At 38.8% G+C, this 17,657-nt stretch overlaps 1 protein-coding gene across 1 annotated transcript in view; it reads right to left on the reverse strand.

Moving 5' to 3' along the window:
• USP35 (ubiquitin specific peptidase 35) overlaps positions 1–17,657 on the reverse strand; it is a 65,871-nt gene that overhangs the window by 31,274 nt on the left and 16,940 nt on the right. The window contains exon 7 of the mRNA XM_057749751.1: positions 17,348–17,541. Within this exon, the coding sequence (XP_057605734.1) occupies positions 17,348–17,541 (194 nt within the window). The remainder of the gene's footprint in view (positions 1–17,347; positions 17,542–17,657) is intronic.

Consider the following 17,657-nt stretch of genomic DNA (forward strand, 5'->3'; position numbering starts at 1 on the left):
ATTATCATACTAAATGATGTCAGAAAGAGAAAGACAAATATATGGTATCACTTATATGTGGAATCTAAACTATGGCACAAATGAACTTATTGACATAACAGAAACAGACTCATAGAGAGAAAATAAACTTATGGTTATCAAAGGGGAAAGGGGATGGGGAGGGATAAATTAGGAGTTTGGAATTAGCAGATACAAACTACTACATGTAAAAAACATAAACAACAAGGACCTACTGTATAGCACAGGGAACTAGATTCAATATCCTATAATAAAGCATAATGGAAAAGGATATGAAAAAGATATATATATATATATATATATATACACACATGTATATGAATAACTGAATAACTTTGCTATGTACCAGAAACTAATACAACACTATAGATCAATTATACTTGAATAAAAATTTTAAAATATAAATAAAATAAAAAAGCTTCAGCCTGATGGAAGGGATTCTAATTTAACATACATCTAAGGGCCAACTGAAATATTCTTCAAAGACCGCAGAGGCTGGCAAGTGCCATCTTCACACTCTCTTTCACTCCAGGCTGCTGATATCTCCCAGAAATGAGTTTGTGTACATATCTGGGGCCCCAGTTTTTGCAGCTGCTACCCAGAGGATACCTCTTGAATGCCTGACCTTGGTGGCCAGCAGGGCTTACACTTGTGGGTCCTACAGGACTGTAACAGATAGAGAAACAGTTCATAACTGGGTAACTCCTCAGGGAACAGCAAAGGGGCAACAGACAGAAATGTACAGCCTTTTCATGAAACAGAACTATTAGCTTATCTTCATAGCTGGAACATGAGGGGCAGGCTTCCAATTACACAACCACAGTGCTCTCCAGACAATGGGGAGGTCCCCTGGATGCCATGTTCACGTTCTCCCTCTACTCCAAACCAAGTTGCTTGTGTCTCCAAAAAAAGGAGCTTGGGCACACGTGTGTCACCAAAATGACACATTCCTGACAGCATGGCTCACTCTGGTAGCCAGCAGGGCTTGTGTTCACAGGTTCAACAGAGTGGTAACAAATAGTTCTTAACTGACTATCACCCCAGAGCTCAGTGAAGAGGGAGTAGATAGAAATGCCCATCTCCCAGTCTCCCCCAAAGGAAGTATATTTTCATACTTCAAAAGCTGCTGTAGGTCCAACTTCCAACCAGCCTACATCTAGTTACTGACTGAGGTCCTCGCCTTTGGGAAACTGACACTTGGCACAACCTCAGCTACTAAGAGCTACGAAGAACAAAGAAGGTTACTTGAACAATCACAAAGGTTTGAGTAACAACCAAGAGCAAGGGCAGGGTTGAACAAAAAGGTTCATCTACATGAGACCACTCCTTCAAGACTAGAAGAGGAAGGAGTGCATAGAAACCAACATGAAGAGTCAAGCAGAATAAAGAAACAGAAGAATATGTTCCAAAAGAAAGAACAAGATAAAATCTGAAAAAAAGAATTTAAATGGGGAATTCCCTGGTGATCCAGTGGTTGGGACTCTGTGCTTTCACTTCTGAGGGTGCAGGTTCAATTCCTGGTCAGGAAACTAAGATTCTGCAAGCCATGCAGTGTGGGGGAAAAAAAAAAAAAAGGAAAATTTTAAATGAAATGGTAACAAGTGATTTAACAGTAAATATTTCAGAATAATGGTCATAAAGATGCTTGCCAAGGTAAGAACAATGCATGAACAAAGTGGGACTTTCAACAAAGAGAGAGAAAATATTTTAAAAGTACCAAACAGAAGTCACAGAACTGAAGAATATAATAACTGCACTGAAAAATACAATAAAGGGGTCCAACATCAGACTGGATGAAGCAAAGAAATGATCAGCAAACTTGAAGACAGAGTATAAGAATTCATCCAATAAAGAGCTGTTGAAAGGAAAGAGAATGAAAAAGAGTAAAGACAGCTTAAGGGACTTATGGGACAATATCAAGCTGACCAGTATTTGAATTATAGGGGACTCAGAGGAGAAGAGAGAGTAAGGGGCAGAAAACTTATCTGATGAAATAATAGCTGAAAACTTCCCTCATCTAGGGAAGGAAACAGACATTCAGATCCAGGAAGCCCAGAGAGTTCCAAAGAAGATGTGTCCAGCCATTATCACTTAACTGTCAAAAGTTAAAGACAAAGAGAGAATCTTAAAGCAGCTAAGAAAAAACAACTTGCTAGATACAAGGAAACTCCCATAAGAACACCAGCATATTTTTAAACATAAATTTTGCAGACAAGAAGTGAATGGCATGATATATTCAAAGTGCTGAAAGAAAACAAACAAACAAAAAACTGCCAACCAAGAATACTCTACCCAGCAAGGCTCTCTTTCAAAACTGAAGGAGAGAGAGTGTTTTCCAGACAAACAAAAGCAAAAGAAGTTCATCACCACTAGACCAGCCTTACAAGAAATGTTAAAGGGACTTCGTTAAGCTGAAGTGAAAGGGCACTAATAAGTAACAGGAAAACATATGAAAGTATAAATCTCACTGGTAAAGGTAAATAGATAGTAAAATTCAGAATAATCTCATGTTGTAAAAGTGATGAATTAAGCTAGTATAAAAGTTAAAAGACAAAATTAGTAAAAAAAAAAAAAACTACAATAATTTGTTAATGGATACACAGGATAAAAAGATATAAATTGTGACATCAAAAACATAAAACACAGCAAGCACAGTAAACATGTAGTGCTTTAGAATGATTTCAAACTTAAGTGATCAACTTAAAATAGAATATGATAAATATAAGTTGTTTTATGTAAGCCTCAATGTAATCACAAAGCAAAACCCAATAGAGTACATACATATACATACACAAAGAAAAAGGAATCTAAGCATGCCTCTATAGAAAATCAGGAAGAGAGCAAGAGAAAAAGAACAAAGGAATTACAAAACAGCCAGAAAACAATTAACGAAAGAGCAATATGTACATACCTATCTATAATAACTTTAAATGTAAATGTATCAAATTCTCCAATTGAAAGACAAAAGTGGCATTCAGAATTAAAAAACAAGACTCACTTTAGATAAGTAAACACACAGACTGAAAGTGAGAGGGTGGAAAGAAACGGTCCATGCAAATGGACACCAAAAGAAAGCTTGAGCAGCAATACTTTGCCAAAATAGACTTAAAGACAAAGACTATAGTAAGAGACAAAGAAGGTCTTTATATAATGATGAAGGGTTAATGCAACAAGAGGATACAACATTTGTAACTATTTATGTACTCAATATAGGAGCATGTAAATATATAAAATAAATATTAATAGACCTAAAGCAAAAAACTGAGAAATACAATAACAGCAGAGGACTTTAATACCCCACTTTTATTAACAGAGTATTCAGAAATGTTGGGCTTAAACAACATATTGGAACAGATACACATAATAAGACCTATAAAGAACATGCTAGCCAAAAGCAACAGAATACACATTCTATACAAGCATACATGGAACATTCTCCTGGACAGAGCATACATCAGGCAACAAGTCAATAAACTTAAGACTGAAATCATATCAAGCATCTTTTCTGAGCACAATGGTGTAATATTAGAAATCAATTACAAGAAGAAAACTGGAAAATTCACAAATATTTGGAGATTAAACAACATGCTACTGAACCAATGGGTCAAAGAAGAAATCAAAAGATAAATTTTAAAATACCTTGAGAAAAATAAAAAACAGAAATACAGCATACTAAAAATTATGGGGCACAGCAAACACATTTCTTTTTTTTTTTTAAGCTCTTTATTGGAATATAATTGCTTTACACTCTTGTGCCAGTTTTTGCTGTACAACAAAGTGAATCTGCTGTATTTATACATATATCTCCATATCCCCTCCCTCCTGGGACTCCTTCCCTCCCTCCCTATCCCAGCCCTCTGAGTCACCACGCATCATTGAGCTGACCTCCCTATGTTATGCAGCAGCTTCCCACTAGCTATTTTACATTTGGTAGTATATATATGTCTCCCACCCAAGTACCAACCAGGCCCGACCCTGCTTAGCTTCCAAGATCTGACGAGATCGGGCATGTTCAGGGTGGTATGGCCATAGACAAGTGTATATATGTCAATGCTACTCTCTCACTTCATCCCAGTTTCCCCCTCACCACCTCCCCCCACCCCAAACCCATGTCCTCAAGTCTGTTCTTTACATATGGATCTTTATTCTTGCCCTATCACTGGGTTCATCAGTACCATTTTTTTTAGATTCCATATATATGCATTAGCATACGTTATTTGTTTTTCTCTTTCTGGCTTACTTCACTCTGTATGACAAACTCTAGGTCCATCCACCTCACTGCAAATATCTCAATTTCATTCCTTTTTAGGGCTGAGTAATATTCTATTGTATATATGTGCCACATTTTCTTTATCCATTCATCTGCTGATGGGCATTTTGGTTGCTTCCATGTCCTGGCTACTGTAAATAGTGCTGCAATGAACATTGTGGTACATGTTTCTTTTAGAGTATGATTTTCTCACGGTATATGCCCAGGAGTGGAATTGCTGGGTCATATGACAGTTCTATTTTTAGTTTTGTAAGGAACCTCCATGTTGTTTTCCACAGTGGCTGTATCAATTTACATTCCCACCAACCGTACAGGAGGGCTCCCATTTCTCCACACCCTCTCCAGCATTTATTGTTTCTAGATTTTTTGATGATGGCCATTCTGACTGGTGTGAGGTGATACCTCATTGTGATTTTGACTTGCATTTCTCTAATGATTAGTGATGTTGAGCATCTTTCCAAGTGTTTGTTAGCCATCTGCATGTCTGCTTTGGAGAAATGTGTATTTAGGTCTTCTGTCCATTTTTGGATTGAGTTATTTGCTTTTCCATTATTAAGCTACATGAGCCATTTGTATATTTTGGAGATTAATCCCTTGTCAGTTGCTTCATTGGCAAATATTTTCTCCCATTCTGAGGGCTGTCTTGTTGTTTATGGTTTCTTTTGCAGTGCAAAAGCTTTTAAGTTTCATTAGGTCCCATTTGTTTATTCTTGATTTTATTTCCTTTATTCTAGGAGGTGGGTCAAAAAGGATCTTGCTTTGATGTATGTCATAGAGTGTTCTGCCTATGTTTTCCTCTAAGAGTTTTATATTGTCTGACCTTACATTTAGGTCTTTAATCCATCTGGAGTTTATTTTTGTGTATGGTGTTAGGAAGTGTTCTAATTTCATTCTTTTACATGTTGCTGTCCAATTTTCCCAGCACCATTTATTGAAGAGGCTGTCTTTTTTCCATTGTATAGTCTTGCCTCCTTTGTCAAAGATAAAGTATCCATATGTGCATGGGTTTATCTCTGGGCTCTCTATTCTGTTCCACTGATCTATATTTCTATGCTTGTGCCAGTACCATACTGTCTTGATCACTGTAGCCTTATAGTATAGTTTGAAGTCAGGGAGCCTGATTCCACCAGCTCTGTCTTTCCTTCTCAAGATTGCTTTGGCTATTTGGGGTCTTTTGTGTACCCATACAAATTGTAAGATTTCTTGTTCTAGTTCTGTGAAAAATGCCATTGGTAATTTGATAGGGATTACGTTGAATCTGTAAATTGCTTTGGGTAGGATAATCATTTTCACAATGTTGATTCTTCCAATCCAAGAACATGGTATGTCCCTCCATCTGTTTGTATCGTCTTTGATTTCTTTCATCAATGTCTTTTGGTTTTCTGCATACAGGTCTTTTGCCTCCTTAGGCAGGTTTATTCCTAGGTATTTTATTCTTTTTGTTGCAATGGTAAATGGGAGAGTTTCCTTAATTTCTCTTTCTGCTCTTTCATTGTTAGTGTATAGGAATTCAAGAGATTTCTGTATGTTAATTTTGTATCCTGCTACTTTACTAAATTTATTGATTAGTGCTAGCAGTTTTCTGGTAGCTTCTTTAGGATTTTCTATGTATAATATCATGTCATCTACAAAGAGTGACAATTTTACTTCTTTTCCAATTTGGATTCCTTTGATTTCGTTTTCTTCTCTGATTGCTGTGGCTATCACTTCCATAACTATGTTGAATAATAGTGATGAGAGTGGGCACCCCTGTCTTGTTCCTGTTCTTAGAGGGAATGCTTTCAGTTCTTCACAATTTAGAATGATGTTAGCTGTTGGTTTATCACATATGGCTTTTATTATGCTGAGGTAATTTCCTTCTATGCCCATTTTCTGGAGAGTTTTTATCAAAAATGGATGTTGAATTTTGTCAAAAGCTCTTTCTGTGTCTATTGAAATTATCAGATGGTTTTTATCCTTCAATTTGTTAATATGATGTATCACATTGATTTGCATATATTGAAGAATCCTTGCATTCCAGGGATAAACCCCACTTGATCATGGTGTATGATCTTTTCAGTGTGCTATTGGATTCTGCTTGCTAGTATTTTGTTGAGGAATTTTGCATCTATATTCATCAGTGATATTGGCCTGTAATTTTCTTTTTTTCTGAATCTTTGTCTGGTTTTGGTATCAGGGTGATGGGTGGGCTCATAGAATGAGTTTAGGAGTGTTCCTCCTTCTGCTATACTTTGGAAGAGTTTGAGAAGGATAGGTGTTAGCTCTTCTCCAAATGTTTGATAGAATATGCCTGTGAAGCCATCTGGCCCTGGGCTTTTGTTTGTTGGGAGATTTTTAATCACAGTCTCAATTTCCATACTTGTGATTGGTCTGTTCATATTTTCTATTTCTTCCTGGTTCAGTCTTGGAAAATTGTCCTTTTCTAAGAATTTATCCATTTCTTCCAGGTTATCTAATTTATTGGCATGTAGTTGCTTGTAGTAGTCTCTCATGATCCTTTGTATATCTGCACTGTCAGTTGTTACTTCTCCTTTTTCATTTCTAATTCTGTTGATTTCCGTCTTCTCCCTTTTTTTCCTGATGAGTCTGGCTAATGGTGTATCAATTTTGTTTATCTTCTCAAAGAACCAGCTTTTAGTTTTATTGATCTTTGCTATTGTTTCCTTCCTTTCTTTTTCATTTATTTCTGATCTGATCTTTATGATTTCTTTCCTTCTGCTCACATTGGGGTTTCTTTGTTCTTCTTTCTCTAATTGTTTTAGGTGTAAGGTTAAGTTGTTTATTCAAGATTTTTCTTGTTCTTGAGGTAGGATTGTATTGCTATAAACTTCCCTCTTAGAACTGCTTTTGCTGCATACCATAGGCTGTGGGTTATGGTGTTTTCATTGTCATTTGTTTCTAGGTATTTTTTGATTTCCTCTTTGATTTCCTCAATGATTGTTTAATAACGTATTGTTTAGCCTCCATGTGGTTGTATTTTTTACAGTTTTTTTCCTGTAACTGATATCTAGTCTCATGGCATTGTGGTCAGAGAAGATGCCTGATATGATTTCAATTTTCTTGAATTTACCAAGGCTTGATTTGTAACCCAAGATGTGATCTATCCTGGAGAATGTTCCATGTGCACTTAAAAAAGTGTATTCTGTAGTTTTTGGATGGAATGTCCTATAAATATCAATTAAGTCGAGATGGTCTAATGTGTCATTTAAAGCTTGTGTGTCCTTATTTATTTTCTGTTTGGATGATGTGTCCATTGGTATAAGTGGGGTGTTAAAGTCTCCTACTATTATTGTGTTACTGTCAATTTCCCCTTTTATGGCTGTTAGCATTTGTCTTATGTGTTGAGGTGCTCCTATGTTGGGTGCACAGATATTTACAATTGTTATATCTTCTTCTTGGATTGATCCCTTGATCATTATGAAGTGTCCTTCCTTGTCTCTTGTAATAGTCTTTACTTTAAAGTCTAATTTTTCTGATATGAGTGTTGCTACTCCAGCTTTCTTTTGACTTCCATTTGCATGGAATATCTAGCAAAAGCATTTCTAAGAGTAAAGTTCATAGCAATAAATGCCTACATTAAGATACAAGAAAGACTTCAAATAAATGACATAACTTTAAACCTTAAGGAACTACAAAGAACAAACTAAAGCCCAAAGTTAGTAGAAGGAAGGAAAGAAAGATCAGAGGGGATAAATGAAATAGAGACCAAAAAGACAATAGGAAAGACCAGTGAAACTAAAAGCTAGTTTTTTGAAAAAAACAGAACAGAGAAAACTTTAAAGAGACTTACCAAGAAAAAATGAGAGAGGACACAAATAAATAAAATCAGAAATGTATGGATCATTACAACTGATAGCAGAAAAATACAAAAGATCATAAAGATACTACTATGAACAATTATACACCAAAAAACTGGAAACCCTGGGAAAATGAATAAATTATCAGAAACATACAACCTGTCAAGACTGAATTGTAGCAGGGAGGAATCAAGATGGCAGAGGAGCAGCACATGGAGCTTGCCTCCTCCCACAAAAAAGTCAAAAATATATCTATGAGTGGAACAATTTGCACAAAACATCCACTGAACGCTGGCAGAAGACCTCAGACTTCCGAAAAGACAAGAAAACCTTCAAGTAACCAGGTAGGACAAAAGGAAAAAAAGAGAAAGGAATTGGGACAGGACCTGTGCCCCAGGGTGGGAGCTGTGAAGGAAGAAAGGTTCCCACACCCTGGGAAGTCCCCTCAACAGTGGGGAGATCAGCCTGGATGGAGGGGGAGCTTCACAACCTCAGAGGAAAGAACAGCAACAGTTTGCAGAAGGCAAAACAAAGAGTGACCCACAAAGACAGTAGGTACTGCCACCTTGCACTCCCCAGCCTGAGATACTCATCCACTGGTGCAGGCAAGGGTTAGATGATGAAGTGCAGGCTTTGGAGGTCAGACCCAGGGAGAGGACCAGGATTGGCTGCGTGAAGACAGCCTGAAGAAGCTGGGCTGCAAATGAGGGTGTACTTGGAAGAAGCCTGGGCCCACCAGAGAGGCAAGATGCTACAGTTGAGGGGCACACAAGAAGAGGCACAGGACCTCCATAGGAGCTTCTTTCCCTGTGCATGTGCTTTCAGGCAACAGAACAACACCTACATGAGCTCCAGGGGCAAGTACAAGCTGCTGCTGCCATCATGGGCTCCAGAGGCAGGCACGTGCCACCACCACTGCTAAGGGACATATGAGCAGGTGCTAATCGCTGCCCCTGCCATCTGGGGAGTGCATGAGGGCAGCAATCAGGCAAAAATTGCTGCCCCTGCTGTCCCAGGAGTGCACTGGCCATCACCACCACAAAGAGAAGTGAGCAGTTGCCAAATTCCAATCACTGCCCCTGCTGTGCCAGGGGCACACTGGCCACCACTACCACTGGGAGACAGGCAACCAGGCACCAATTGCTGCCCCAGCCATACTAGGAGCATGCATGGGCTGCCATACCTGCACATCCCATAAAAAAGGGATAATGAACAGCACACTGAGAAAAGAGACAACAAGCATCCAAACTAACAGCAGCCCCTCAATTCTGGACAAGAAGTCAGAGTACAACTTGAGTTCACGTCCTCTCATAAAAATACCAACATCACAACTAACTAGTGAACAACCATCATCAAAAAAGACTGGAACTTGTTAAGTAAGTAAGTAAATAAATAAATATATATATATATATATTACACCAAAAGACAAGAAGCTAAAAGGAGACAGAGTGAGAGTTCTGACCCCATGTCAGACTCTTCAGCCTGAGGATGTGGCATTGGAGGAGAAGCATTTGGTTTTGAAAGCCAGCAGGACTTCAGTGCAGGAGTTCCACAGGACTGGGGGAAACAAAGACTCAACCTCTGGAGGGCACACACAAGGTTTCATGTACACTGGGACCCAGCACAAAGCAATAACTCCATAGGAGCCTGGGATGGACCTACCTACAAGTCTTGGGAGGTCTCGTGGGGAGGTGGGGGTCAGCTGTGGCTCACTTGGGGGGCAAGGACACTGGTGGCAGAGGCCACAGAAAATACTGATCAGTGTGAGCTCTTCTGAAAATCAGCATTTTGGCATCAAGACATGGCCCTACCCAACAGCCTGCAGGCTACAGTGCTGGAATGACTCAGGCCAAACAATCAGCAGGATAGGAACACAGCCCCACCCATCATCAAATAGGCTGCCTAAAGCCATACTGAGCTCACAGCCACATCTAAACACCCCCTTCACATAGCCTTGCTCACCAGAGAAACAAGACCCAGCTTCACCCACCAGTGGGCAGGCACCAGTCCCCCACACAAAGAAGCCTGCAAAAGCCCCAGGACCAACCACACCACCAGGGGGCAGACACCAGAAACAAGAAGAGCTACAGTGCTGCAGCTAGCAGAAAGGAGACCACAAACACAGAAAGCTAGACAAAACAAGACAACAGAGTAATATGTTCCAGATGAAGGAACAAGATAAAAACCCACAAGAATTACTAAATGAAGAAGAATTAGGCAACATACCTGAAAAAGAATTTAGAGTAATGATAGTAAAGATGATCCAAGCTCTCAGAAAAAGAATGGAGGCACAGATCAAGAAGATACAGGAAGTATTTAACAAAGAGCTAGAAGATTTAAACAAACAGAGATGAACAATGCAATAAACAAAATGAAAAATACAATAGAAGAAATCAATAGCAGAATAAATGAGGCAGAAGAATGAATAAGCGACCTGGAAGACAGACTGGTGGAAATCACTGCTGCTGAACAGAATAAAGACAAAAGAGTGAAAAGAAATGAGGACAGTCTCAGAGACCTCTGGGACAACATTAAATGTGCCAACATTCACATTACAGTGGTCCCAGAAGGAGAAGAGAGAGAGAAAGGGCCCAAGAAAACATTTTTAGCGCTTATAGCTAAAAACTTCCCTAACATGAAAAAGAAAACACTTACTCAAGTCCAAGAAACACAGAAAGTCTGATACAAGATAAACCCAAGGAGGAACATGCTGAGACACATATTAATCAAACTGCCAAAATTAAAAACAGAGAAAATACTCAAAGCAACAAGGAAAAAGCAACAATCAACATACAAGGGACTTCTCATAAGGTTACCAGCTGGTTTTTCAGAAGAAACTCTGCAGGCCAGAAGGGAGTGGCACAATATATTTAAACTGATGAAAGGGAAAACCTACAACCAAGAATACTCTACACAGCAAGGCTCTCATTCAGATTTCACAGAGAAATCCAAAACTTTACAGACAAGCAAAAGCTAAGACAATTCAGCACCACCAAACTAGCTTTACAAAAATGCTAAAGGAACTTCTCTAGGGGGAAAAGAAAAGGCCACAACTAGAATCATGATAATTACAAACAGGACAGTGCACAGGTAACAGCAAACATACAGTAAAGATAGGAATTCATCCACATACAAATATATCAAGATGAGTAATCATGAGAAGAGGAGAGTACAAATGCAGGATATTAGAAATGCATTGGAAATTAAGAGACCAGAAATTTAAAACAATCTTGTATATATATAGACTTCTATATAAAAACCTCATGGGAACCACAAACCAAAAATGTGCAGTGGATACACACACAAAAGAGAAAAAGCAATCCAAACACAACACTGAAGATAGACATCGAATCACAAGAGAAGACAATAAAATAGGAAGGGAAGAAAAAAGACCTTCAAAAACAAACCCAAAATGATTAACAAAATGGTAATAGGAACATACAAATCAATAATTAAGTTAAATGAAAATGGATTAAATACTCCAACCAAAAGACATAGATTGGCTAAATGGATACAAAACAAGACTTGTATATAGCTGTCTATAAGACACCCACTTCAGATCTGGGGACACACACAAACTGTAGGTGAGGGGATCAAAAATTGTATTCCATGCAAATGGAAATCAAAAGAAAGCTGGAGTAGCAACACTCATATCAGACACAACAGACTTTACAATAAAGACTGTTACAAGAATCAAAGAAGGATATTACATAATGATCAAGGGATCAATTCAATAAGAAGATATAACAACCGTAAATATTTATGCATGCAGCATAGGAGCACCTCAATATATAAGCAAATGCTAACAGCCATAAAAGAAGAAATCGACAGTAACACAGTAATAGTGGGGGACTTCAACATCCCACTTTCATCAATGGACAAATCATCCAGACAGAAAATCAATATGGAAAACCAGGCCTTAAATGACACCTTAGAGCAGATAGACTTAATTGATATTTATAGAACATTCCATCCAAAAGCAGAAGAATACACATTCTTCTCAAGTGCACATGGAACATTCTCCAGGATAGATCACATCTTGGGCCACAAATCAAGCCTTGGTAAATTCAAGAAAATTGAAATCATGTCAATCATTGCTTCTAACCACAATGCTGAGATTCAAAATCAATTACAGGAAAAAAATATATAAAAAGCACAAACATGTGGATGGTAAACAATATGTTACTAAGTAACCAATGGATCACTGGAAAAATCAAGGAGGAAATTTAAAAAAACCTAGAGAAAGATGAAAATGAAAGCACCACAATGCAAAACTTATGGGATGCAGCAAAAGCAGTTCTAAGAGGGATGTTTACAGCAATACAACCTCTCCTCAGGAAAGAAGAAAAATCTCAAGTAAACAACCTAACCTTACACCTAAATTAACTAGAAAAGAAGAACAACAACAAAAAAACAACCAAAATTAGTAGAAGGAAAGAAATCATAAAGATCAGAGCAGAATTAAATAAAATAGAGATGAAGAAAACAATAGAAAAGCTCAATGAAACTAAAAGCTTATCTTTTCAAAGAACCAAGAAAATTGATAAATGTGTAGTCTGACTTGTCAAGAAAAAAAGGGAGAGGGGTCAAATCAATAAAATCAGAAACAAAAAAGAGGGGACTCCCCTGGTGGTCCAGTGATAAAGAATGCACCTTCCAAACGCAGGGGGTGCGGGTTTGATCCTGGGTCAGGGAATGAAGATCCCACATGCCGCAGGGCAAATAAGCTCACATGCCACAACTATTGAGCCCATGAGCCTCAACCTCAAAGCCTGCATGCCACAAACTACAGAGCCCACATTCTTTGGAGCCTGTGTACCACAACTAGAGAGAAAACCTGCACACCACAACTAGAGAGAAGCCCGCATGCTGCAACAAAAGATTCTGCCTGCCACAACTAAGACCCGATGCAGCAAAAAATAATAAATAAATAATATTTTCTAAAAAATGAAAAAGAAGTTACAACAGACACTACAGAAATACAAGGATCATTAGAGAGTACTATAAGCAAAATCAATGGACAACCAAGAAAAAATAGACAAATTCTTTGAAAGGTACAACCTTCCAAGACTGAATCAGGAACAGAAAATATAAACAGACAAATCACAAGCACTGCAATTGAAGCTATGATTTAAAAACGTACAATAAGGGCTTCCTTGGTGGTCCAGTGGTTAAGACTCCACACTTCCACTGCAGGGGGTAAGAGTTCGATCCCTGGTTAGGGAAGTTCCATATGTCATGAGGTGTGGCCAAAAAAAAAAAAAAACCTTCCAACAAACATAAGTCCAGGACCATATGCCTTCACAGATGAATTCCATCAAACATTTATGGAAGAGTTAACACCTATCCTTCTCAAATCGTTCCAAAAATTGCAGAGAAAGGAACACTCCCAAGTTCATTCTATGAGGCCACCATCACCCTGACACCAAAACCAAAGATATGACACACACACACACAAATTACAGGCCAATATCAATGATGAGCACAGAGAGAAAAATCCTCAACAAAATACTAGCAAACAGAATCCAACAATACATTAAAAGGATCATACACCATGATCAAATGGGACCAATACCAGGGATACAAGGATTTTTCGATACCTGCAAATCAATCAGTGTGATACACCACATTAACAAATTGAAGAACACAAACCATACAATCATCTCAATAGATGCAGAAAAAGCTTCTGACAAAATTAAACACCAATTTATATGATAAAACCTCTCCAGAAAGTGGGCATAGAGGGAACCTACCCCAACATAATAAAGGCCATAGATGACAGAACTATAGCTAACATCATATTCAATGGTGAAAAGCTGAAAGCGTTTCCTCCAAGATCAGGAACACAACAAGGATGTCCACTCTCACCACTTTTATTCAACGTAGTTTTGGAAGTCCCAGCCGCAGCAATCAGAGAAAAAAAAAAGAAATAAAGGGAATCCAAATTGGAAAAGAAGTAAAACTGTCACTGTTTGCAGATGACATGATACTACACATAGAAAATCCTAAAGATGCTACCAGAAAACTACTAGAGTTCATCATGAATTTGGTAAAGCTGCAGGTTACAAAATTAATGCACAGAAATCTGTTGTATTTCTATACACTAACAATGAAAGATCAGAGATAGAAATTAAAGAAACAATCCCATTTACCATCACAAAGAATAAAATACCTAGGAATAAACCTACATAAGGAGGCAAAAAACCTGTACTCCTAAAACTCTAAGAGGCTAATGAAAGAAACTGAAAACAACACAATGGTGGAAAGACAGTCTCTTCAACAAATGGTGCTGGGAAAACTGGACAGCTACATGTAAAAAAATGAAATTAGAACACTCTTTACCACCATAAACATAAATAAGCTCAAAATGGATGAAAGACAAAAATGTAAGACTGGACACTATAAAACTCTTAGAGGAAAACACAGGCAGAACATTCTCTGACATAAATCACAGCAATATTTTTTCGATCCATCTCCCAAAGTAATGGAAATAAAAACAAAAATAAGTAAATGAGGCCTAATTAAATTCAAAAGCTTTTGCACAGCAAAGCAAACCATAAAGAAAACAGACAACCCACAGATTGGGAGAAAATATTTGTAAATACTGTGACCAACAAGGGATTAGCCTCCAAAGTTTACAAACAGCTCTTGCAGCTTAATATCAAAACAAAGAACCAAATCAAACAATGGGCAGAAAACCTAAATAGACATTTCTCCAAAGAAGACATACAGATGGCCAAGTCTGTATGAAAACACTTTTAACATCACTAATTATTAGAGAAATGCAAATCGAAACTACAATGAGATATCACCTCATACCAGTCAAAACGGATATCATCAAAAAATCCACAAACAATAAATGCTGGACAGGGTGTGGAGAGAAGACAACCCTCCCGCACTGTTGGTGGGAATGTAAATTGGTATAGCCCCTATGGAGAACGGTATGGAGGTTCCTGAAAAAACTAAAAATAGAGCTACCATATAATGCTGCAATTGCACTCCTAGGTATATATCCAGAGAAAAACACGATCCGAACGCATACATGCACCCCAATGTTCACAGCACCACTGTTTACAATAGCCAAGACATGGAAACAAACTAAATGTCCATCAAAGAGGAATGGATAAAGATGTGGCACATACACACAATGGAATATTAGCCATTAAAAAGAATGAAACGATGCCATTTGCAGCAACATGGACAGACCTAGAGATTGTCATACTGAGTGAAGTAAGTCAGACAAAGACAAGTATCGTATGATATTGCTTATATGTGGAATCTAAAAAGAAATGATACAAATCAACTTATTTACAAAACAGAAACAGATTCACAGACTTAGAAAATGAACTTATGGTTACCAGGGGCGAAGGGTGGGGAGAAGGGATAGTTTGGGACTGACATGTCCACACTGCTATATTTTAAATGGATAACCAACAAGGACAGTATAGCACATGGAACTCTGCTCAACATTATGTAACAACCTAAACAGGAAAACAATTTGAACAAGAATAGATACATGTCTAACTGAATCACTTTGCTGTAACCTGAAACTATCACAACAGAGTTAATCAACTATACTCCAATATAAAAGAAAAAGAAAAAAATTTTGCAAATCATGTATGTGCTAAGGGATTAATATTCAGAATACACAAAAGAACTCCTAAAACTCAACCACAAAAAACAAATGACCTGATTCAAAAATAGGCAATGGTGGACTTCCTAGGTGGTGCAGTGGGGGTAAGAATCTGCCTGCCAATACAGGGGACATGCGTTCAGGCCCTGCCCCAGGAAGATACCACATGCCGCAGAGCAACTAAGCCCATGAGCCACAACTATTGAGCCTGTGCTCTAGAGCCCATGAGCCACAACTATTGAGCCCATGTGCTGCAACTACTGAAGCCCATGCGCCTAGAGCCCGTGCTCTGCAACAAGAAAGGCCACCACAATGAGAAGCCCACACACCACAATGAAGAGTAGCCCCCACTTGCCACAACTAGAGAAAGCCCGTGTGCAGCAATGAAGACCCAACACAGCCAGTAAAATAAATTTTAAAAAAAATAGGCGATGGATTTAAATAGACCTTTTGCCAAATAACATATAAAAATAGCCAATAAGCACATAAAAAGATGCTCAACATCACTAATCATTAGGGAAATGCAAATTAAAAACTATAATGAGATACCACCTCACATCCATTGGGATGATCACTATCAAAAAAACCAGAAAAGAAGTGTTGGGAGGACGTAGAGAAATCCAAATCCTTGTGCACTGTTGATGGGAATGTAAACTGGTGCTACCACTGTGGAAAACAATATGGAGGTTCCTCATAAAAACTAAAAAAGAGAACTACCATATGACCCAGCAAGTCCACTTCTGGGTATGCATCAGAAAGAATAAGAAGTGGGGTCTCCAAGAGGTATTTGTGCTCACATGTTCATAGCGGCATTATTCTCAACAGCTAAAACATGGAAGCAACCCGGGTGTCTGTCACTCTACCAATGAACAGATTACCAAAATGTGGTTTATACACACAATGGAATATTATACAGTCTTTAAAAAGGAAAGAAATTCTGCAGTATGCTACAGTATGCATGAACCCTGAGGACATTTGCTAAGTGAAATAAGCCAACCAGAAAAAGACAAATACTTATACGAGGTACTTAAAGGAGAGACAAAATTACAGCGACATAACGTATAATGGTGGTTGCCAAAGGCTATGGGGAGGGGAGAATGGGAATATGCGAAGTTATTGTTTAAGAGGCATAGAGTCTCAGATTTACAAAATGAAAAGAGTTATAGGGATGGATGGTGGTGATGGTTGCACAGCAATGTGAATGGATTAATAAGCAAGCCATAAGTAGGATAGGTAGCCACAGACGATAAAGATTTTGCTTTAGTAAAAGGGGGCATCTAATGCCAGCGGGAGTGGACGTTCTGCTGTGGAAGACACCATCTACCCCCCACAGACTCTAGAAGAAAAGTCAGTGATGTCGGCCAACCCACAGCAGACCCCCTTTCCACTCAGCCCAGCCCCTGGATCCCTATCTCAAGTTCCCATCCAGTCTTGACCTACTGCCTTGGCAACGGCCTGGAGCCCTCTGGGAACTCTCACCTGCCCTTCACGTACCCACAGACCTCAGGGAATTATGCCAGTAACACAAAGCAAGACCCGCCCTCTCCAACCCCCATTCCCACCGCCACACACCAGGGAGCCCAGAGGAGAGAAGCAGGGGTAGACAGGGAATTCAAAAGCAGCACCTACTCAGAAGCCATGAACAAGGCCTGAAGGATGCTGTTCACATAGCACGTGTTGCCCAGATTGATTAAACCAATCTTGCCCGTGTCTGATTTGGCCATCAGCCGGGGGTAGAAGCCGGCCAGCTCACTCTTCTGCGAGGTCCAGGCATCCTGCCCCAGCAGCTGCTTGATTCGGTCCTCATTGGGAACGTGGAGGTCCTGAGGAGGGAACAAGCCAACAGGACCGTGGGCACCAGGTTTAGCTCCAAAAATATCACCTCCTCTGCGAAGCTTTCTTGGACTACAGCCTACTACACATCTGCCCAAGCATACCA

The sequence above is a fragment of the Hippopotamus amphibius genome, chromosome 9 (assembly GCF_030028045.1).
Source record: "Hippopotamus amphibius kiboko isolate mHipAmp2 chromosome 9, mHipAmp2.hap2, whole genome shotgun sequence".
Taxonomy (NCBI): Eukaryota; Metazoa; Chordata; class Mammalia; order Artiodactyla; family Hippopotamidae; genus Hippopotamus; species Hippopotamus amphibius.